This window comes from Trachemys scripta, chromosome 17 (genome assembly GCF_013100865.1).
Source record: "Trachemys scripta elegans isolate TJP31775 chromosome 17, CAS_Tse_1.0, whole genome shotgun sequence".
Classification (NCBI taxonomy): Eukaryota; Metazoa; Chordata; order Testudines; family Emydidae; genus Trachemys; species Trachemys scripta.
Window position 1 is genome coordinate 26116843 of NC_048314.1, and position 22637 is coordinate 26139479.

General features: G+C 42.3%; 1 protein-coding gene across 8 annotated transcripts in view; it reads left to right on the forward strand.

Moving 5' to 3' along the window:
• RALGPS1 (Ral GEF with PH domain and SH3 binding motif 1) overlaps positions 1 to 22637 on the forward strand; it is a 397330-nt gene that overhangs the window by 266779 nt on the left and 107914 nt on the right. For all 8 annotated transcript variants that reach the window (XR_004648476.1, XM_034793617.1, XM_034793611.1 and 5 more), the window contains 2 exons: positions 9100 to 9237; positions 16958 to 17051. Coding sequence is in view for 7 of the 8 variants with exons in the window: in XM_034793617.1 (XP_034649508.1) it covers positions 9100 to 9237; positions 16958 to 17051 (232 nt within the window). In the remaining variant the exon portion in view is untranslated. The remainder of the gene's footprint in view (positions 1 to 9099; positions 9238 to 16957; positions 17052 to 22637) is intronic.

Sequence of the window (22637 nt, forward strand, 5' to 3'; positions counted from 1 at the left end):
TAAGTGCTAGTTAAAATAAAGGATTGCCAGTTACATCTACAGGCAGGATACAGGGTAATTTCAATTGGATAAGAAGTTCACTGCCAATCCTGAATTGTCACATAGCATTACTGTGTGCGTTCAAACAGAGGTGATGGCATGCCAGTGACAAGTGGATTGACTCTGAATATCTGCATAGAGCATCATTTTAAGTTAGAAAAGCATCTTGGGATGAATTGTGCGCGCCATGTAATTGTTAGTCATGGTTTTTAAAATGTAGATTGTATCCTGTCTGCCTTTTATACAGTCTGTCATATGTAAAATCTAAATCTGTCTTGTAATGATCAAATAACTTTTTAGAGTAAAATACATGAATTTAAAATGACTTTAAGAAGGTGTGAATACTGTCTTTCTCTTTCTTGCTGATGTTGATCCATTGCACAAAGATCAACAGAAGTATTACTAAACCCTAGGAATCTTTCCTAGCAGTAGCATGAGCCTCAGCAATACCTTATACTCCCTTTGTTGAATTTGTGGTTTATGTTGGGAAGCTTATCACTTTAAAATTAAAGGAACCTGGGTACACTCATCATGGTGGTCATTTTGAGCAAACTACTGTTCTGTGGTTTCATATACTCAAGATTCTGCCTTCTTAGTTTTCATCTCAATAGTGAGGCACATTGTGTTGTGACTAAGTGCAGCCTTTACTGTATACTGTATACTGACATATGGAATTGACTGCATGTTCCTTACTTAGTAGACATCTCTTGGAAACTGTTAGAACTCTTATATTCTTAATTCTTCCGGTCTTACACAGATCTGAAGAAGAGCTCTGTGTCAGCTCAAAAGTTTGCCTCTCTCACCAAGAAAAGCTGGTCCAATAACAGATATTACTTCACCTGCTTGTCTCTCTAATACCCTGGGACTGACACAGCTACAATGCTGCATAGAAATCTTATATGATATTTTGTATAGCATGACATTCCACTGTTACTACTTTCTGCTTAATTGAAAGAGACTCGTCCTCCAGACTCCCATATTCAAACACTGCAGAGACCACCAGTGCTACAGTGAAGTTGTGTTTATAGTTGACATGTTCTGCTCACTTTCCATTGGGAATGAAGATAGATGAACTTTGAAGGTACTGTAATGGCAGTGTTGGCTAAGGCGCACTATATAAAACACTGCAATTCCAACTCATCTCAGGCCTGATTCTCATGTATACTAATTTACATTTACACACACACATCAAGATTCCTTTACACTGCCAGAATGGTGGAAAGGGGAGTTAGTGTAAATGAGAATTAGGACCCTTATTCCAAAACATGGATTAAAAAGAGTCACTCTGAAGAGTTTTTAATATCTAGTCCTGACTGATTCAGTCTGGTTTCTTTTAAGATTCTTGCCTCAAGTTTGTACGGAATTTGTCTATTCCAAATAAACATTAACAAGTGACGCTACAGACATATGTAGTGCTAACACAATTAAATAGATTCCCAATGTGTTGTCATCTCTACAATAAATGGACTGCCTTTAGAGATGAGAGTATTTGTTTAGTCATTCCTTAGTCTCTCCACTGATAATGTTATTTGGTACCAACTGCAGCTGTGTCTACACTGCCATTTTCAGTGCTAAAACTTTTGTGTTTGAGGTGAGGAATGTGAAAAAACACCCCCCTGAGCGACAAAATTTTTAGCGCTGAAAAGCGCCAGTGTAGACAGTGCTTTATGCAGCTCCTGGCGATAAAGCTACCACCACTCGTTCGGGGTGGGGGGGCTTTTATCGGTGTGGCAGCAGTGTAATGTGGGCAGTGTAGACATACCCTGTGATACTGATTTTTGTGATGTGGATATTTGTCTAATGTGAACTGAACTGAGATCCTCCAACTCATTTCATAGGCCACTGAATGACAATCAGATGGCAATGACATCAAATCATGTTTACTTCAACTTTAAATGTTTGGATATATTTAAACAGCAAAGATTCCATTTTCATACTTTAAATTAAAAGCCCTTGTCCTGTGAAGAAAAGACCTTTAAAATCAAGCATAATTCACAAGACCTGTTCTTTTCTTGGGAGTGCCAGGGTATAACGAAGTGCCTCACAGGTACACAGAAGAAAATGGGGAGGCAAGAGCGGTACACAGCTGTTTTCAGCTCTGACATCTTTGCCAGTTTGTACAGAATGTGCAAAAATATTGCTTTGCGGAGCAGTAGTTTTAGTGCTTCTAAACAATCTCTTCTGCCACCACTTGTCATTGCCTCAGTGGGATTAGCTGGCTTTTCACGAATGTCTAGTAAGTGAGCAGAGTGTTCCTGGCTATATTTTGGGCTTGATTTGGCAATGTGACTTTAAGTTTACCATAAATCCAAACCACTTGTGTTTCTTTGGTAACTATCATGTTGCACAGTATTAAAATACATTACACAGACTGCTAAACTCCACTGGTGAGAAAAAAGAATAAACTTGTAATCCTGGGTATGTCTACACTGCCCACATTACAGTGCTCCCTATATACAAATTACACCTTACATATTGTTACGCTACCTTCAAGACAGTTTTAATGGGGGGGGAGGGAGATTAATCTAACCCAGCCCCACTCTGATCAGAAATCTGAGGTCAACGAGTTATTTCTCCACATGGAGCAGTTAACAGGAGTCCCCTCTCTTTTTTACCTGCTGTGAGCCTGAAAAACACAAAGGCAAAATATTTCTGTCAGCTCTGGATTCCCAAATGCCCTTTATGAGCTCATCCTGAAGTATGCTAACATGATCAAATGCAGGCAGGGGAGCTTTGCTGCATGACCTACTCACAGCTAATGGGGAAGCTATTGTTAATCTAACTGGGTGGTTGCCGAAGTGACCTACTTCAAATGAAAACAAGATAAAAGACTCATTGGGCGGAGGATCCCTTCCACAAATATTCTGTTTTACAACCTCCTCTTTCTAAGTCAGTTCTTCAGTTTAACAGCACAGTGTACAGTTTTCTGTCTGGAACAAGAACAGGACCAAAAACTTAAATGTACATGGCCTAAACATAAACATTAGTAGCAATGAAATTGTGATCACAAGCTTTATATGTTTCTGGTTTACTGCAGTGAAAATTAGCATGAGAAATTAATCTTGTGTGACTTGAACCATACTATAATATTATGTTATAGTACTGATATTACAATATTCAGTCAGCCTTTGTTCATGTGCCCCCTTCTTAGTTTTGATGCTACATACGGTAAATACTCTATTTTTAATTTGAAATAATTGTACATATTAAATATTCTCTCCTATCCTTCATACTAATTATTTTTCAGTATTTCTTCCAAGATATTAGTGAATTTTATAGGTTTGAAGAACTTAAATGTATGCTATCTATGTTTGAGAAAAAGTATCTGAGGGCTTTTATTGCTCCATAAGAAGTGAAGAATATTCAGCCATAGTAATTATTGTAGAATCAGGAGTTTAGATCTAGTAGCACATAGTACATACTGTCTGCTGAAAAAAACTTTAAAAATATACAATCTTAATATTTGATGGAATAAAAGTGAATGTGGACTGTTTTTTTGAGTTTCTCTACTATCAGCAGAAAACCTGGGTTCTGACAACTCCAACATTATCATATGACCTTCCAGTGTTTGTGTTCAGAAATGCTATAATGAAATCAAAGACCTTTCAGCTGAGTACTCTGGCATTGGGATTGTTCAAGGCTCACATAGAGAAAATCTCCTGCTGGTTTTATGATGAGATCAGTAAGTTCAAAGCATCCAATTGGCTGGAAAATCATTTTACTCTGTGAGAATGGCAAGTTCGCCAGGTTTGTCCAGAGGACTTGAGCACTCATAGCTCTCTGTTTTAAAAACTTACCATCAGTGCTGCAGAAATGATCATGATTAATTGATTATGCTCCCTCATCCAAACATATAAGCATTTAGCCCTGTTTTTCACCCTTCAGCAAACTGGTTTCACAATAGCCTTGACAGTTTGGTGTTTTAGGTGTTTATTCATATTATTACAGAGAAGAGCAACATGACACACCTCTACCTTTCCCTCCCATCTAAACTCCTCTAGGTAACATTTAACTGAGTTTAGCCTCTTCCAAAGCTTTACTAGATACCAAAGTCTCTCAAAACTTTCTGAGAAGGGCCAATCTTTACATTCTGAATTGTCCAATACATTCTCCTCCCATTCACTGAATAAAACATTTGGATTCCCTACAATTGGCCATATCTCCTCGTTGATTTTTTTCTACTACTGTCAGATTCACTTTGATTCAATCCTACAATACAGAAAAAGATGTCAGCTGTACGAACACTCTATGATGGAACAACTGAATAAATACCAGGTTTCAGAGTAGCAGCCGTGTTAGTCTGTATCCGCAAAAAGAACAGGAGTACTTATGGCACCTTAGAGACTAACAAATTTATTAGAGCATAAGCTTTCGTGGACTACAGCCCACTTCTTCGGATGCATATAGAGTGGAATAAATATTGAAGATATATATATACACACATACAGAGAGCATAAACAGGTGGGAGTTGTCTTACCAACTCTGAGAGGCCAATTAAGTAAGAGAAAAAAAAAACTTTTGAAGTGATAATCAAGCTAGCCCAGTACAGACAGTTTGATAAGAAGTGTGAGAATACTTACAAGGGGAGATAGAGTCAATGTTTGTAATGGCTCAGCCATTCCCAGTCCTTATTCAATCCTGAGTTGATTGTGTCTAGTTTGCATATCAATTCCAGCTCAGCAGTCTCTCGTTGGAGTCTGTTTTTGAAGTTTTTCTGTTGTAATATAGCCACCCGCAGGTCTGTCATTGAATGACCAGACAGGTTAAAGTGTTCTCCCACTGGTTTTTGAGTATTATGATTCCTGATGTCAGATTTGTGTCCATTAATTCTTTTGCGTAGAGACTGTCCGGTTTGGCCAATGTACATGGCAGAGGGGCATTGCTGGCACATGATGGCATATATCACATTGGTAGATGTGCAGGTGAACGAGCCCCTGATGGTGTGGCTGATGTGATTAGGTCCTATGATGATGTCACTTGAATAGATATGTGGACAGAGTTGGCATTGGGCTTTGTTACAAGGATAGGTTCCTGGGTCAGTGGTTTTGTTCAGTGATGTGTGGTTGCTGGTGAGTGTTTGCTTTAGGTTGGGGGGTTGTCTGTAAGCGAGGACAGGTCTGTCTCCCAAGATCTGTTAGAGTAAAGGATCATCTTTCAGGATAGGTTGTAGATCTCTGATGATGCGCTGGAGAGGTTTTAGTTGGGGGCTGAAGGTGACAGCTAGTGGTGTTCTGTTATTTTCTTTGTTGGGCCTGTTTTGTAGGAGGTGACTTCTAGGTACTCGTCTGGCTCTGTCAATCTGTTTTTTCACTTCAGCAGGTGGGTATTGTAGTTTTAAGAATGCTTGATAGAGATCTTGTAGGTGCTTGTCTCCATCTGAGGGATTGGAGCAAATGCGGTTATATCTTAGAGCTTGGCTGTAGACAATGGATCGTGTGGTGTGTCCTGGATGGAAGCTGGAGGCATTTAGGTCTGTACTGGGCTATCTTGATTATCACTTCAAAAGTTTTTTTTTTCTCTTACTTAATTGGCCTCTCAGAGTTGGTAAGACAACTCCCACCTGTTTATGCTCTCTGTATGTGTGTATATATATCTCCTCAATATTTATTCCACTCTATATGCATCCGAAGAAGTGGGCTGTAGTCCACGAAAGCTTATGCTCTAATAAATTTGTTAGTCTCTAAGGTGCCACAAGTACTCCTGTTCTTTTTGCGGATACAGACTAACACGGCTGCTACTCTGAAACCTGTGCTGTCACAGGCATCCAGAATGTTCCTTTCCCACCCTGAAAAATGGACACAAGTGCCATTCCAGACCAACTCCACTGCCATTATCCCTCTGGGCCAATGTAAAACAATATTCTATGGGCTTGTGTACTAGAAGAGCATGTGTACTGATTAATAGAAATTGGGGAACAGATGATGTTACTGAGGGTTAATGCTGTGGGGAAGTCTTCTGCTATCTCACTGCATAACTCTTCATTTGTTTGGAGATAAGAGACTGGGATGGAATAGAGAGGGTAGAACTGACTTTAAATTTGTTTTTTAGCTATCCATTATTGGACAGTCTTTGTCTCCATAAAGTCCGGAACTTCTAGAAATTCCAGAGTTGCAGCAGTTTTGTTTTTTAGTGCTTTTAGAGGAAATAATTTGCTTCCTACCTGATTCACAAGTACATTTGCTGTTGAACATTTAGTGAAGCATTTCAGAAAATATATCTGAATTTCACAGCCATTAGTTCCCCAAAGAAGGCAATAATAAATGGACAGAGAACAGGTTATGCTGTATTACCGATAAAGTCCCTTATTTTAAAAGGGATGAATTTTGAGGGTCCTTTATTATATTCATTTATTCAGGTTTGTGCCTGGCTGCTGCAGAGGCATGCAAGAGGGAAAGGAGCAAGGAGCTTACCTTACACAATGGCTGTCCTGCAGCAGTCAGAGGGACTGCTGCTCCCTCAGAGTACCCCCGGGGGCAGAGGACACTCTAAAGTTGACAAGAAAAAGGCAAGACCATGACCCCTCCACAATCATCAGTGCCACATTGGTCATCAGAACTTACCACGCTTGTGATGGAGCAGATGGCACACTCCCTTAAGGGGTGAAGCCATGTACACCAGAGAGCAGAGGGGCTTCTCAACAAAATCCTCAATTAATTATTCACCCGTCACCATAGTTTCTGGAAAAGTTACATAATTGAAACAGTAAAACAAAGTATACTACAGTATCTGGATCACACAGCCACGGCACCACTGTGTGCCTTACACTGTGCTTTAACACACACAATCTTGGGTTCTGCTGAAGTGAGTTTCCAAGCCAAAGGCCTGTCCCCTTGCCTTCATTGTTCTCCAATCCTCAAATCTAAGATTTAACAGACACTTTTCCTTCATTAACCCTCCTTGTCTTCATCTGCTCTATATTGACCAAATTTGTTATGGGTTTGTGATGTTTATAGCTGTCTGCTTAGACCTACCAAATTCCTTTCATTGGGTTTGAACTGAGGTTTCCGAAGCTGGAAGACTGACGCTGTAGCGTTCTTACCTGCCTCTGGTATCAGTATATGTAATTTGTGTACTATTTACATTTCAAGTGCCTTGTGGTCTTACTGAACTCTGTGCTGCATATGGAGCTGCTTTAATTATTCCCAGAGAAGTTGGTGTGTGTTTCTATTTACAGTTATGAGAGATATGTGATTTCTTTGACCTATTAATGACTTTCAGGAAAATGCTGTATATTGGCAGTAATTAAAATTAACATTTGTTGAATTTATTTTCTTCTTATCTCCAATGTTATTGGTGTGTTATTCCGAATTGGCTTATCTGCCAAGTGTGTTTAGCAAGGCTTTGTAATGCTATCATATGAGACTGAATATAGTTATGGATATATTGCACAAGGCCCTGCTATCACGTAAGAGATACAAACTCTGTAGATCACAATTTGATTTCATCAGAGCTGTCTGAAGCACATCTATAATATCTATCTATAAGAATAGAGATATCAGACTGCCACATTCTGCTCCTGGGTGCATATACCACTCTACCTGTGGCCTCAGTCTGAGCTGCCTATGTCTATCAAAGAGCAGCATTTGGCCCAGTCCATAAAATGCTTTAGGACCCGTTTGGATGAAAAGCATCACAGAAATGTGAATAATTATAATTTTTGGTAATAAAATTACCAAATTTCTGTGCTCATTGAAAACCCCCAGGACCGTAGCATAGCAATGTCAGGTGCTGTTTTCCGGTAAATATAGAAATTCATCACTTAACACTAGACCACTTTATTTAAGAACATAAGAACAACCTCATAATATAAGAACGGCCATACTGTGTCAGACCAATCTAGCCAGTCTTCCGATAGTGGCCAATGTGTTACTAACCCTTAGAGATAACCAACCCTTAGGCCCAACCAAAGACTTGCAATAATGTACAAATTAATCAAATGGGGCAAATTTGAAGAGCAGTACTTTCATTGAAGTCGAGGATTTTTCATTCTTCGGGATCATGCAGTATCAGGCCCTTAGTAACTTGTCAAATGCATGGAGATAATTCCATAGTATTTTCTAGGATGAACACAACATTTAAAAAAAACCAATGAGGAGTCCTTGTGGCACCTTAGAGACTAACAAATTTATTAGGGCATAAGCTTTCGAGGGCTAGAACTCACTTCATCAGATGCATGGAGTGAAAAATACAGGAGTGGGTATAAATACATGAAAGGATGGGGGTGCTTTACCAAGTGTGAGGTCAGTCTAACAAGATAAATCAATTAACAGCAGGATACCAAGGGAGGAAAAATAACTATGGAAGTGGTAAGAGTGTGGCCCATTACAGACAGTTGACAAGAAGGTCTGAGTAACAGTAGGGAGAAATTAGTGTTGGGAAAATTAGGTTTAGGTTTTGTAATGACCCAACCACTCCCAGTCTTTATTCAAGCCTAATCTGATGGTATCCAGGTTGCAAATTAATTCCAGTTCTGCAGCTGCACGTTGGAGTCTGTTTTTGAAGTTTTTTGTTGAAGAATTGCCACTTTTAGGTCTGTGATTGAGTTACCAGAGAGACTGACGTGTTCTCCTACTGGTTTTTGAATGTTATGATTCCTGATGTCATGGACAGATTTGTGTCCATTTATTCTTTTGCGTAGAGACTGTCCGATTTAGCCAATGTACATGGCAGAGGGGCATTGCTGGCACATGATGGCATATATCACATTGGTAGATGCCACAAGGTGCCACAAGGACTCCTTATTGTTTTTGCTGATACAGACTAACCCGGCTACCATTCTGAAACCTGACAACATTTTAATGAAGTGTATACCCTGAAGTTTGGCCTGTTCTGTACATTCTTCCTTGTAAGTGTACATTGTCCAAAGTTTTCTATGTTCTTGTAAAATTCCAAATTTTACTTTTTTGATTACACAAAACTCAGGCTATTTGCTGTTAATAATCTCCCCATTTGTTCAATGGGAAAGGCACAGATGGGTTGCTGGTGGTTCCTGGATGTTCTGTTTGTTGGTACTTAGATGACTATTTCTTTATAAAACACTTGATTAATCTTTAATTTCAGGAATATATCTCTTGGATTTAATCTACATCGATTCTGCATATCCTGCATCTGGCAGCATCATGGAGAATGAACAAAGATCCAATCAAATGAACAATATCCTCCGAATAATAGCTGATTTGCAAGTCTCCTGTAGCTATGGTTGGTAATTTTTGTCTTGTTGGTATTGTAAAGTCTTCATTCATATTAATATAATAAATCATTAGGAGATGTCTGCCTCATATGAAGATAATGTAAGTCAACAGAGTGATGCACTACTAAACTGCTTTATTTCCTTTTCTGTATAACTTCAGTTTTAATTCCAAATTAGGCAGTTGAACCATAATATGTGTTCTCTGTTAATGGAACTAGTGTGCAAGCTTTGTTAGAACAGTGTGTTCCATACGCAGGCTAAAACTTAAGTATTTAGTGAACCAGGGCTCTTGCATTTGAATTTTACTAGACTAACACTGTGGTTGATTTTTTTTTATTTTTATTTTATTTTAATTCTTTTTCTTTGTTTTTGCTTTATTATTGTTTGGATGAAGGAAGTAGGATGTTTCACTGGGACCATTTCTTGCCTGGATGAACTGGAGTCCCTGCTCCTCATGGAATCAAGCGACTCTCCATACCAAGACCCGATCTCCAGACCACCACTATCTTCCGGTACCGCAGGACTCTCCACCCTTTTCTGTGGGTGCTCCTCTGGTAAACAGTATTGAGGAGGATGAAGAAGACTTCCAGTCAGTCTGTTCTATTTTTGTTCAGGTTCTCTGATATATCCTTTCAGGAACCCATTCTTTGACAGTCACAGGGCAGATTATCCTTGTCAACAAGGGTGGGGGAAACCAACCCTGCATTCCACCCCCTCATTCCACCCCCCCACTCCTTTATGCCACCCCCAACGGCCATACTGGGACCTTGGCTGTTTATTGGCAGCAATTTGCCAGACCTCTGGTACCATCTCAGAAGGAGGCTAAAGTCATATACTCTCCTCCTCAAACAACACCCCCCTGGAGAAATTTACAGAGCAGGAAGTCAGGTTGGATAAAGAAGCCACCCCTCAAATATCTATTGCATCCTTGTCTCCAAATAAGGGGTTATGCCTCTGCCACCTTCCATGGCCAACAATTTTTGGAAATTTCAAGATCTCATAAAGAGAGCAGCTGATACTCTTCAAATTCCACTCAGAGGTCAAGGACACGAAGCAAAAACTGTTGGATATCCTGCTGTCAGCAACACTCTCCAAGGTGGTGTTACTCATTAATGAGTCACTACAGGATCCAGCTAAGACATGTGGCAAATACCTGCTACTGTTCCGCAAAAGTGAAAATGGGCAGATAAAAAGTATTATGTTCCCACCACCAAAAGATTCTGAGGATTTGTTCTTCCACCTAGCTCCCTGGTGGTGGACGTGATAAATGAGTGAAATAAGCAGCACTTCTCTAAATATGACAAAGACCAAAAGAGACTGGACTTTTTTGGATGGAAATCCTATTCATCGGCAGCCCTACAATTCAGGATCACAAACCACCAGGCAATGATGGGCAAATATAATTTTACAAACTATAATCTATTACTTTATTGAACATCTGCCACAGGAACATAGGGAGGAATCCAATCCATCATTTCAGAGAGCCAGTTATTGGCCAAAACCGCTCTTCAAGCATCCTTGGATGCTGCTGACATTGCTGCCAGGTCCATCTCCATGGCAGTAGTTATACACAGGGCATCATGGCTAACTCGGATTTTCTAAGAGAAGTTAGGAACTCTGTTGAGGACCTTACCTTCAATGGCAGTAAACTTTCCTTGGAGACCTTGCAAACATGGATGAGTCCTTGCACACACTGAAGGACTCTAGGTCTACTTCATGATCCCTGGGCATTCATACATCTACAAATAAGAGAGGATTTAGTATGTCACAGACTGTCCAAAGATTCTCTGGATTCTATAGATCCACCAAGCCTCCCATGGAAAGACATAAATTCCAGAGAAAGAGGGACGCTCAACTGCCTTCCACGACCACCCAGTATTTTCAAAGCAATGATTTTGATGAGTCAGTCGAGCATTCAAATCCTCCCACACCTCTAGTTTCACAGCTGCATACATTTGCCCACCTCCCTGACTTTGGAGATGGTCTTTCCTATTTCCAGTATGCTTGGAAGCAGATCACTACAGAGTGGGTCAGAGAGGTTATAACATCGGGCTGTGCCATTCATTTTACATCCCTCCCTCCCTTCCAACCTCCCCCCTGCGCCATCCTTCTTAAGGGATGCCTTGACAAGCTTTTATTGAGACAGGAAATGAACTGTCTCCTTTGATTAGGAGCAATAGAGCCTGTCTTGCTGCCTCACAAAGGCAAAGGGTTTTACTCAAAGTATTACCTTGTGCAAAAGAAGAACAGAGGATGGATACCAATTTGGATCTGAGACTTCTAAACAAGTTCATAAAGTCTCAAAAGTTCAGGAAGGTGACTCTGGCAGCTATAATTCCTTCACTGGAGGAAGTGGATTAGTTTTCAGCCCTTGACCTACAGCAGGGGTCGGCAACGTTTGGCACGCGGCTCGCCAGGGTAAGCACCCTAGCGGGCCGGGCCAGTTTATTTACCTGCTGATGCGGCAGGTTTGGCCGATCGCGGCCCCCACTGGCCGCGGTTTGCCGTCCCCGGCCAATGGGGACGGCGGGAAGCCGCAGCCAGCACATCCCTTGGCCCGGGCCGCTTCCCGCCGCCCCCATTGGCCCGGGACGGCGAACCACGGTGAGTGGGGGCCGCAATCGGCCGAACCTGCCGCGTCAACAGGTAAATAAACTGTCCCGGCCCGCTAGGCTGCTTACCCTGGCGAGCCGCGTGCCAAACGCTGCCGACCCCTGACCTACAGGATACCTATTTCCATATGACGATACACCCATTGCACAGGAAATACCTACAGTTCACTATAGGCCAGGATCATTTCCAATACCAAGTTCTTCCCTTTAGTTCTTCTTCTGTCCCAAGGGTACTCTCGAAGATCCACACAGTAGTGGCTGCTTATCTGTGACAAGAAGTGATCCTACTCTTCCTGTACCTCAACAACTGGCTACTCGAGGGTTGTTCCTACAAAGCAATCCTATCTTCCACCCAGACCGCCCTTGCTCTGTTCCAGGAGTTGGGTCTTCAGTTGGATGAAAAAAAAATCTTTGTTAACCCCTGTACAGAAGCTACAGTTTATAGGGGTGTGTGGCGGGGCAACGACTCACCGGCACGGCACCTTCTGCTGGTTGTCCAGGGAATTAGCACTTTTCCAGCTCCGGAGCGCCCTCTGCTGGCTGATGTCTCGCCTGCCGCTGGCACCCATGTCCCTCCTGGACCCCCGGTGCCCTTTGCCCAGGGGTTCTGCCCTCCGCAGTACCCCCCTCACTCTGGGTCTCCCCTCCCAGGAGAACCCGCAACCCCCTATCCCCATCTTGCCTCAGTGGCTACTGCCAGCCTCCATCTAGCCCCCGCTCACTGGGGCAAACGGCAGTCTGTATACCACTCATTATCTACAAGGGGGGTTGGACCAGCTGCCTCTGTCTATTTCTGGGCTGCCCCTCTGCAGCCCTAGTGCCCTTTTGCGAGCCCTTAGCTTGGCCTGCAGCCTGGGGCTTTGCTAGGCTGGAGCTCCCCAGCTCCTTCTGCCCTTCCCCAGCACTGCTCCACCCTAGGTACCCTCCTCAGCTTCCCAGGCAGCCAGGTCCTTCTCTCTCTGAAAGCTAGAGAGAGAATCTCAGCCTCTGGACCTCAGCTCTCTTCTAGGGCCAACTGTGGTCTGATTGGGGCGTGGCCCCACCCTGCTACAGGGTGCCTTCAGAATTGTTGACAGCCAGGGCTTACCTTCCCTTAGACAGATTTGTAACTTTGTCAAGTCTGGTATAGGTAATTCAGGGAAACCCTTAGACCACAATAAGGAATTTCTTCACTCCTGGGATAACACGGCATCTTGCACCTTTTTGACCAATCATGCAAAGCTATGTCTCTGCCGCTTTCAGGTTTGGCTCAGAATGACCTATTCTCCAGCCAGACACACCTTGAACAGGCAGGTGATAGTTCCTCTACAAGTGAGGAATTCTTTAGACTGGTGGAAAAATCAACTCAACATCGGTGCGGGCAATTCCTTTCTGTTGTCCAGCCCCATCAATAACTTCAACAGATGCATCAGTGTTGGGGATGGGGAGCTCACCTCAGTGCCTTCACAACTCAGGGCAGATGAACAACTCAGGAAACCAATCTCCACATCAGTGTACTGGAACTCAGGCTGCCTTCATTTCGTACCTCTCTTCAGAGGCAAATCAATCAGGGTCATGACGAACAATACATCCAGCATGTTCTGCATCAACAAGCGGGGAGGAGCAAGATTCCGCTCTCTGTGTACTGAAACCATGAAACTAGGGAACTGGTGCATAGCTCATTGAATCCAAATTTCACTGGGCTACCTCCCAGGTATTCAGAACTCCACAGCAGATGTTTTCAGAAGACACTTCTCCCAGGACTCCAAACTCTCAAATTCTCCACAGCATATTCCAAAGATGGGGAGTGCCAGAGGTGTCTCTCTTTGACATCTCCAGGAACCAGAAGTGCTCGAGAGACGTTTGAGCCACCATGCTTTGGGAGACACCTTTCTTCTATCTTGGAAGAAGGGTCTGTTCTATGCATTTACCTCTCCACCGCTGATATGAAGGGTGGTGAACAAAATCAGACAGACAAGGCCAGAGTTGTCCTTATAGTGACGACATGGCTGAGACAAGCTTGGTACCCTTCCCTGCTTCATTTATGTGTCCAACCACCAGTCAAGCTTCCGACCACTCCTCATCTCATCTTATAGGCTACGGGTTGCCTGCTTCACCCCAACCTAGGGGTTCACCACCTCAGGGGATGGTACCTTGGTCATTCATGGGTTAGAATCCTCCTGTTCTGCAGAAGTGCAACAGGTGTTACCAAAAAGTAGAAAGAAGTCAACCCGTACTACTTACTTGCAGAAATGGAAGAGATTCTTCCATTGGTGGTATTGCCAACGCCTTCTGCCTGAATTGGTGCCACATTCAGTCATCATAGAATCATAGAAATATAGGATTGGAAGGGACCTCGATAAGTTGTGGGGGAGGTTTTGGATGAATATTAGGAAAAACTTTTTCCCTAGGAGGGTGGTGAAGCACTGGAATGGGTTACCTAGGGAGGTGGTGGAATCTCCTTCCTTAGTGGTTTTTAGGGTCAGGCTTGACAAAGCCCTGGCTGGGATGATTTAGTTGGGGATTAGTCCTGCTTTGAGCAGGGGGTTGGACTAGATGACATCCCTGAGGTCCCTTCCAACCCTGATATTCTGTGATTCTAAGTTATCTAGTCCAGTCCTCTGCACTGAGGCAGGATTATCTAGACCATCTCCGACAGGTGTTTGTGTAACCTGTTCTTAAAAACCTCCAATGATGGAGATTCCACATCCACCCTAGGTAATCTGTTTCAGTGCATGACTATGCTTACAATTAGGAAGTTTTTCCTAATGTATAACCTAAATTTCCCTTGATACAGTTTAAGCTCGCTACTACTTGTCCTGTCTTCAGTGGTAAGGAGAACAATGTATCACCCTCCTCTTTACAACAACCTTTTACATACTTGAAGACTATTATCTTTTGACCCCTCAGTCTTCTCTTCTCCAGACTAAACAAACCCATTTTTTCAGTCTTTCCTTGCAGATCATGTTTTCTAAATCTTCATTTTTGTTGCTCTCCTCTGAACTTCCTCTAATTTGTCCACATCTTTCCTGAAGTGTGATACCCAGAAGTGCACTCAATACTCCAGTTGAAGCTTTAACAGTGCTGAGTAAAATTGAAGAATTACTAGTACTTTCTTGCTTACAACTCTCTTGCTAATATATCCCAGAATATGTTTGCTTTTTTTGCAACAGAATTATATTGTTGACTCATATGCTATTCTTCCCAGTGTGGTATCATCCACAGACTTTATGAGTGTACACTCTATGCCATTATCCAAATCATTTTTGAAGATATTGATTAGAACCCGACCCAGGACAGATCCCTGCTGGACCCCACTTGATATGCCCTTCCAGCTTACTGTGAACCATTGATATTACTACATCCTGAGTATAGTTTTCCAGCCAATTGTGCACCTACCTTATAGTAGATTCATCTAGGCTATATTTCTCTAGTTTGTTTATGAGAAAGTCATTTGAGACAATGTCAAACGCCTTACTAAAGTCAAGATATATGACATCTGCTGCTTCATCTTTGTCAACAAGGCTTGTTATCTTTTCAAAGAAGGCTATTAGGTTGGTTTGACACGATTTGTTCTTGAAAAATCCATGTTGACTGTTACTTATCGTATTTTTTACTAGGGTGCTTACAAATAGAATGTTTGATTATGTGCTAGATTATCTTTCTGTGCGCTGAAGTTAATCTTTATGTCCACACCCTAAATTCATGCCTAAGGTATTATCAGAGTTCCATCTTAATCAATCCATTTATCTCCCAGTGTTTTTTTCCCATACTGCTTAGCTCTCTGCAAGAGACCAGTTTTCATACCTTGGATGTTAGAAGGGCATTGGCTTACTACTTAGATAGGAGCAAACAAATTAGAAAGTCATCTAGGCTGTTCATCTGCTTTGCAAATACATCAAAGAGGTCCACAATCTCTGCTCAGGTATCTCTGGATATCTGGTTGTATATTCATTTCTTATGATGCTACAGGCATTCATCTCCCCCAAATGGTGATAGCACATTCAACCAGATCAAAGCAACCTCCACAGCTTTACTTAAGAATGTGCCAGTATCTGAGATATGAAGCCCATGTAGGGGCCTGACAGTATATACATTATCTGAACATTACACTATGATCCATGCAGCGAGATCTAATGTGGCATTTGATACGGTAGCACTGGTCTTTAGTTCTAGAGTGAATTCTGAAGATCCCTCCTCCCTCTGGGCATGCTGCCTGGTAGTCACCTGAAGTGGAGCACCCGTAGGGACATTACTCAAAGAAGAAGAGGTTACACACCTTGTGTAGTAATTGCAGTTCTTGAAGATGTGTGTCCCTATGGGTGCTCCACTACAGGCCCTCCTTCCCCTCTGTCTCAGACTGTCCTCTAAGGGACATTTGGGTGGAGAAGGAACTGAGGGCAGTTCTACCACACACTCCTATGTAGCCTCTGTGTCCAGCACAAGGAGGCATAGGGCGCATGCACTTGCCAAATGGACACTGCTAATGGAAAATCGCGGAGCAAGGATTCGAGAGGCTCATGCACACCTGAAGTGGAGAACCCATAAATACGCACATTTCAAAGAAATGCAGTTATTGCACAAGATGAGTAACCTCTTCTTTTGGTGCTCATCAGAGGTCTACCTAGTGGAAGGCTTCAGGGCCCTGTTGGGAAGGAGAGGGAGATGTGAAGTAAAAGGGAAGCCATGTTCCTTTTGGTGCCTTTTTCTCACTTCTGAACTCTCAGGATGAAATCTTGTCCTTATGCTTCTTGCCATTAAGTTTCAAATAAGAATCCAAAATGTTTGTTCTGTATTTGAACCAAATTGTCTGAGGTTTGCTCATTAATACATGAACCTCCACTTTTCTCTTTGTAAATTGAGAGCACATATTAAAGTCGCCCAATTCTCCTAGTAAAATCAGCAGCTGAATCTCATCTATAGACTGAATGACAACTAAGACTTTATTTGGTAAAATCCTTAACATTCTCATACAGTCTAACAAAATAATATTCCTAGACAGTTTCTCCCTTGGGGAATTATGGTCTCCTTTTGATTCCATTCATAAAATCAAAATAACTGGAGAAAGCTAAAGAAGAATTGCTTTTATTTTTGCAGTTGTAGAGATTTACCTTGGCTATTTTTTTATACTCTACAGATCATCTCATAACTTTACCCCATGTGCAAAAGTACTTAAAGTCTGTCCGCTACATTGAGGAACTTCAAAAGTTTGTGGAAGATGACAACTATAAGTAAGTACCATACTTTCCTCCACCCCTACATGTATTAATGGAAAGATGGCCTGGCTATTAGCTTGAGTAGGAGTTGTACAAAAAATCTCTGACAGAACTGTAAGTAGAGTTTTTTAACATTTTTAAACTGAGCTGATATTGTCAGGACATCTGAGTGAAACCCCAGCTGGCAGTAGTCCTTATGACTCTTAACATCAGTTCCAAAATTGTATTTCTTTCGCTTTTGCAAAGGCAAAAAGGGATAAAAATCAAGTGTCTGTCTTATTACAGTGTAGCCTTGTACTGGGAATAGATCCCTAAAACTGGATGTTCCCTTGCAAACTGTGTTGGCTCGGGATGCAAGCTGGACCTAAGCAAACAGTATCCATTTTAATACAGCTAAACGTAAATGTATAACTAGGAACAAAGAATGCAGGCCACACTATATCGTGGGAAGCACTGAGTCTGAAAAAGATGTGGGGGCAGTGGTGAATAGTCAGCTGCACATGAGCTTCCAGTGCGACACTGTGGTCAAAAGGGCTAATATGTTGCTTGGATGCATGAATGGGGGAATTTTGAGTGGGAGTAAAGAGGTTATTTTACCTCTGTATTTGGCACTACTGCAACTATTGTTGGAATACAGTATCCAGTTCTGGTGTCCACAATTCAAGAAGGATGTTAATAAATTAGAGAGAGTTCAGAGAAGAGCCATGAGAATGATTAAAGGATTAGAAAACATAACCTGTAGTGATAGACTCAAAGAGCGCAATCTATTTAGTTAACAAAGAGAAAGATAAGGGGTGACTTTATTACAGTCTATAAATACCTACATGGGACACAAATATTTAATAATGTGCTCTTTAGTCTAGCAGAGAAAGATCTAACATGGTCCAATGGCTGGTAGTTGAAGCTAAGCAGATTCCGAATGTAATTAAGTCATAATTTTTTAATAGTGAGTAATTAGCCATTGGAACAATTTACCAAGAGTTGTGGTGGATTCTCCATCACTGACCATTTTTAAGTCAAGATTGAATGTTTTTCTAAAAGTTCTGCTCTAGGAATTATTTTGGGGAAATTGTACGACCTGTGTTATATAGGAGGTCAGACTAGATGATCAGAATGGTCCCTTCTATGAGTTACTTAATGCTACCTGAAATGGTGTACACAGTACCTTTTAAATACAACTGAATAGTTATACCAGGCTAATTCACAACAAACAAGACTGACTTTGTCAGGCTACTACTTTCATGTGTCAGGTGTGTGTAAAGCAACACTCATTCAAGAAGCTGAGGTCATGAGCAAACCAACATGCCAGAGTGAAAGAGGCCGCATATACACATTCATTTTCCAGAGTGGGGAACTGAGGGTCCCTGTGTCACTTCTGCAATCCTCAGGATCATGTATGTGCCAGTCCAAAGAATGAGCTAAACTGCATCCGACCAAACTACCCTGCATTTATTTCTCAGATACAGCTGAGCTTACTTCAGTTGCTTCTAGTATTAAAGAGTGGTACTAAGCTATCATGCATATGTCTGTCGCTGCTAGTGTAGACATTGTTAACAGAAAGATCAGTCTCTTAAAAATAGGCAAGACAGATTTGAAGACAGTGAGCATGAAACAAAATGGTGACCCTTCCTTTTGGCTTCCAAATAGCCCATATTTGGAGATACCTCAGATTTCTAAAGCTGTTCTACTCAGCTCTGCTTCAAACCAGTGCATATATACTGCAGTTCTTCAGCCAAACAGTAATTGAGATAAACCATTTATGATAAAGTATGGAATAATTAATTTTGCAGTGTGGAGCCATCTAAAAGATTAATATGTTTGGAGTTTTACTCTGCTTCAGATGAGAAAATCATTCTAAAGGAAATAACATAGAAAGCAGACATTCTTCTGGGACTGATACCAGAACTGCATGAATGTGTCCGGACAGACTTCAAATGGAGAGAATATCCTCCATAATCTGTCCCATTGCCTAGGATAACCTCCAACTAGAGAAGCCAAATTAACATTGGCCTATTCACTGCAGAAGATCAGCCTTGTTTATGGTTTTGACAAGTTTATTTTTTTGGATCAGATTAAAAGCAGATCTAGGACCAGTGATATTTTATGTCATAATTCTGCTTATTGTTTTGCATTGTCTTCCAAATGAAAAACCCCACATCTACAAAACGTTTTTCAAATACAACATATATTATAAAAAAAGGAGAATTTCTACCATTATATACATGGTGGGATTTGTGTGTTCATTTCCCTTTCCTCACATCATATGTACAACACAAACAGAAAGAGAGAGGGAAAGACTTGCATGCTGTGCACACAGATACACACTCAACACTTGCACATTATATGTTCTTGTACAAATTAAGGACAGTGTGATCTCTATATTAAAAGTAGTCTGACTTTTCATATGTGTTTGCCTCTGAATGTTAAAATTTAGTAAGCAACAGATTGTATTTACTTATTTCCAACACGATTAACATTTTACATTAAATGAAGGCAGGGAGAGCACAAGTTTATAATCTAAATTGCAATAGGGAAAATTGTAGTTAGTGTGTGTTTTATAGCTCCTGGCCAGGCTGCCAGCAAATGAACACATTGCTTAATTTAATTTTTGGACAGGCTTTCCTGTTCATGATACAATGTTGAGATTATATAGACAGTAGTTTTTCATTAGTTCTAGTATCTTTGCAAAAGTGAACAAAACAAATGGTCTTTATAAATATTTAGTGCCATGACATAATACTTGGATGTACTACAAATCATGAGTAATTTATATTTAATTTTCTGAAGCCACTTTTAATCCCAACAGAGGTTTTGCTAACAACAGTGAGAAGTATTTACGTATATTTTTAGAGATAATTCAGTACTCATCCTTTCATCTGGATACCTGGGAAAATGCATTTTCTGAGCACATTTACTAATTTTCTTTATAAGCATGAGTGTGTCTAGTGAGAGTTCAGCTGAAGCCAAAGGAAAGATTCAAAGTGAAAGGAAATCAGGGCAGAACTTGATACCTAATATGGTAAAGGTCACTGCAGCTTCTTTGAGAGCTTGCATATGTCCATTACACTGTAAGTGTGTGTGCAACTTGTGCACTGGTGCCAGAGAGTTTTCCCTAGTGATACCCATATAGGCATAGCCTTGCACAACTCCAAGCTCCTTGTGCTGAAAAGTGAGGGTATAAAGGGCAGAGTAGCCCTTCCCCCTATTTCAGTTCCTTCTTAGCATGTAAGGTTGATGGTCATAGCATTGGTGTTCCCTGTGAACAAATAAACTGTTTGGTACGACCTAGTGGTACTCAGTTTTTAGTTATTTTCTTTCATTTTTATTTCTTTGTTTATTGTTTCTTTTGAAAAATTTTACTTTGATTATGCACATTTGATACTAGGGCCTATGCCCAGGTTCCCAGGGTTTAAACCTGGTGTGGGATGTAAAAAGCCTATGCCTGTTAGTGACCCTCATTCCCTCTGTCTCAAGTGTTTCAGTGAGAGCCAAGTTAGAGGCAGGTGCTCTGTTTGTCATGACTTTAAGAACAAGACAAAGAAGCTGAGGGAAGAGCACCTCCAATACTTCTTGATGGAAGTTGCCCTTAGGCTGGCATCATCGCCCCCTCGGTCCTCCAAGGAAAGCTCTTCAAAGACTCCTTATCAGAGTGCTCCCCCAGCCAGTCCTGCAGAAAGAGGCCGCAGGAGATCCTCAACTCTGGTAACATCTTCTTTGAGGCCCAAGACTTCAGACCAGTCCTGGCCTCAGAAGCATAAGCAGAAGTTGGCTTCTGGCTCATCAAAGTCTTGGGTCAGGGACTCTTCCATGGAAGAGTGATCCAGTACTGAAGATAGAGCACACCAGCCAGCTCACCACTTTCCAGTACTGGCTCAGTCGGAGAAATGAGCTGTCCACTTAGATGCCCTCCCAGGGACCATTGAGACTGGCTATTTCTTCACTGGCTATGGAGCAGTCTTCTTGATCAGCATCCCATGGCTGTACCCACTGCACTAGAGGCTTATGCTGTGGCCAGCAACTTGCTGTGCCTCTTGATACTGCCATCACCATTTCTTCAGGGTGAAGACCCTTGACTGGCATTGTCACAGCTATCTAGACCGTCAGCACCTAGATATTCTTCTGTGAGGCCATCAGTTTCAGGCTCAGTACTCTCCTCTTCCACCTTCTTGGCGCCAGTTCCAGATCCCCCACACTGTATGTTTCTAGATGTTAGAAAGTCATCCATGCTTCCCCCAGTGCCGCGTTTCCAGCATAGGTCTCAATCCTGGTCAACAAGTACCCCTTCCTTTACCATGCCACTCGGGTCTCTAGGTACTCCGATTCATCATGTACACAAGGATAAGTGAAGACTCCATAGTCCTGACGTTCATCGACCATTGAGTTTTTACCTGAATAGAACAATGCCCCTTTGGATTTCTTCCCAGATTTGCAGAATGTATGAGAAGTCATCCTGCCTCAACTCAGAGACTTTCCCAATGGATCACTAGCTGCATTACAATGTGTTGAGCTGCCAAAAGAGTAATGCCTCCTGACAATCTCACAGCACATTCAACCAGAGCACATTCAACCTCATCAGTGTTTGTGGCACTGTGGCGGGGTGTGCATACCCTGCACTAGGCAAGGAAGGGTTAACCCCACACTATGTGTGGCAGACGTCCCACCCCTCAGACCGTGCTGGGCATGCTCCAACTGCTGCCTCAGTATAAAAGGGAGCAGCCCAGCTCATTCTAGGCTGACCACCGAGGAGGGAGGACGCTTGGTGGAGGCTTCTGCCCAGGAGCCTCTTCAGCACTTGACTATGGGAACCATAGATCCCAAGGACCAGACCAGAGTCTTGTTGCCTATGGCTGGCCAACTGGAGTCAGAATCCCAGGGGGCTCAGAGACCCCAACGACGTATTGACCCCAGCTTCAGGAGACACGGTAGGAAGTGGCCCATGGAGGCAGTGAGAGTGGTATCTCCCTCCCAAGGAAGGTCAGCGTATTGCGGTAGGATCCCCACTGACTGGGTGGTGAACACATTCGCCACTGACAGGGCCCTGGGAGCAAGAAGGGCCTGGGTCCCTCTGCCTTGGGTGGCGGCTCCTTACTCTGGCCATTAGGGCACACAGTCCTGATCTCCAGGGAAGCCATACTGATTCTGGCCATTGGGCTGCACCGCCCTGACCCCAAGGAAGGTTGTATTAACTCTGGCTATTAAGCTGCATAGCCCTGATCCCCAAGGGCAGCCATATTGACTTTGGACATTAGGTCACACAGCCCTGATCCGCAGGGCAGCCATACTGACTCCAGCCATTGGGTTGTGCTGCTCCCAGCCTAGGGATAGTCAGGTGGACTGTAACTACAGTAGTAGAACACCCCGACCTGCCCCAAAACGGGACAGGGTATGCATACCCCACGAGAGGCACACATCCCAATTATGGATATTTGGAGAGCAGCAGCGTGGTCTTTGATTCATATATTCACCAGTTACTACATATTATCTGCTGCATCAAGAGAAGATTCAAATGTAGGCAAGGTGGGCCTACAGTCCTTCGTCTGATGAGACTATGAGCCCCAACACCTGTGTTTATGCTGTAGGTGACTTCCACGCCATTAAGAA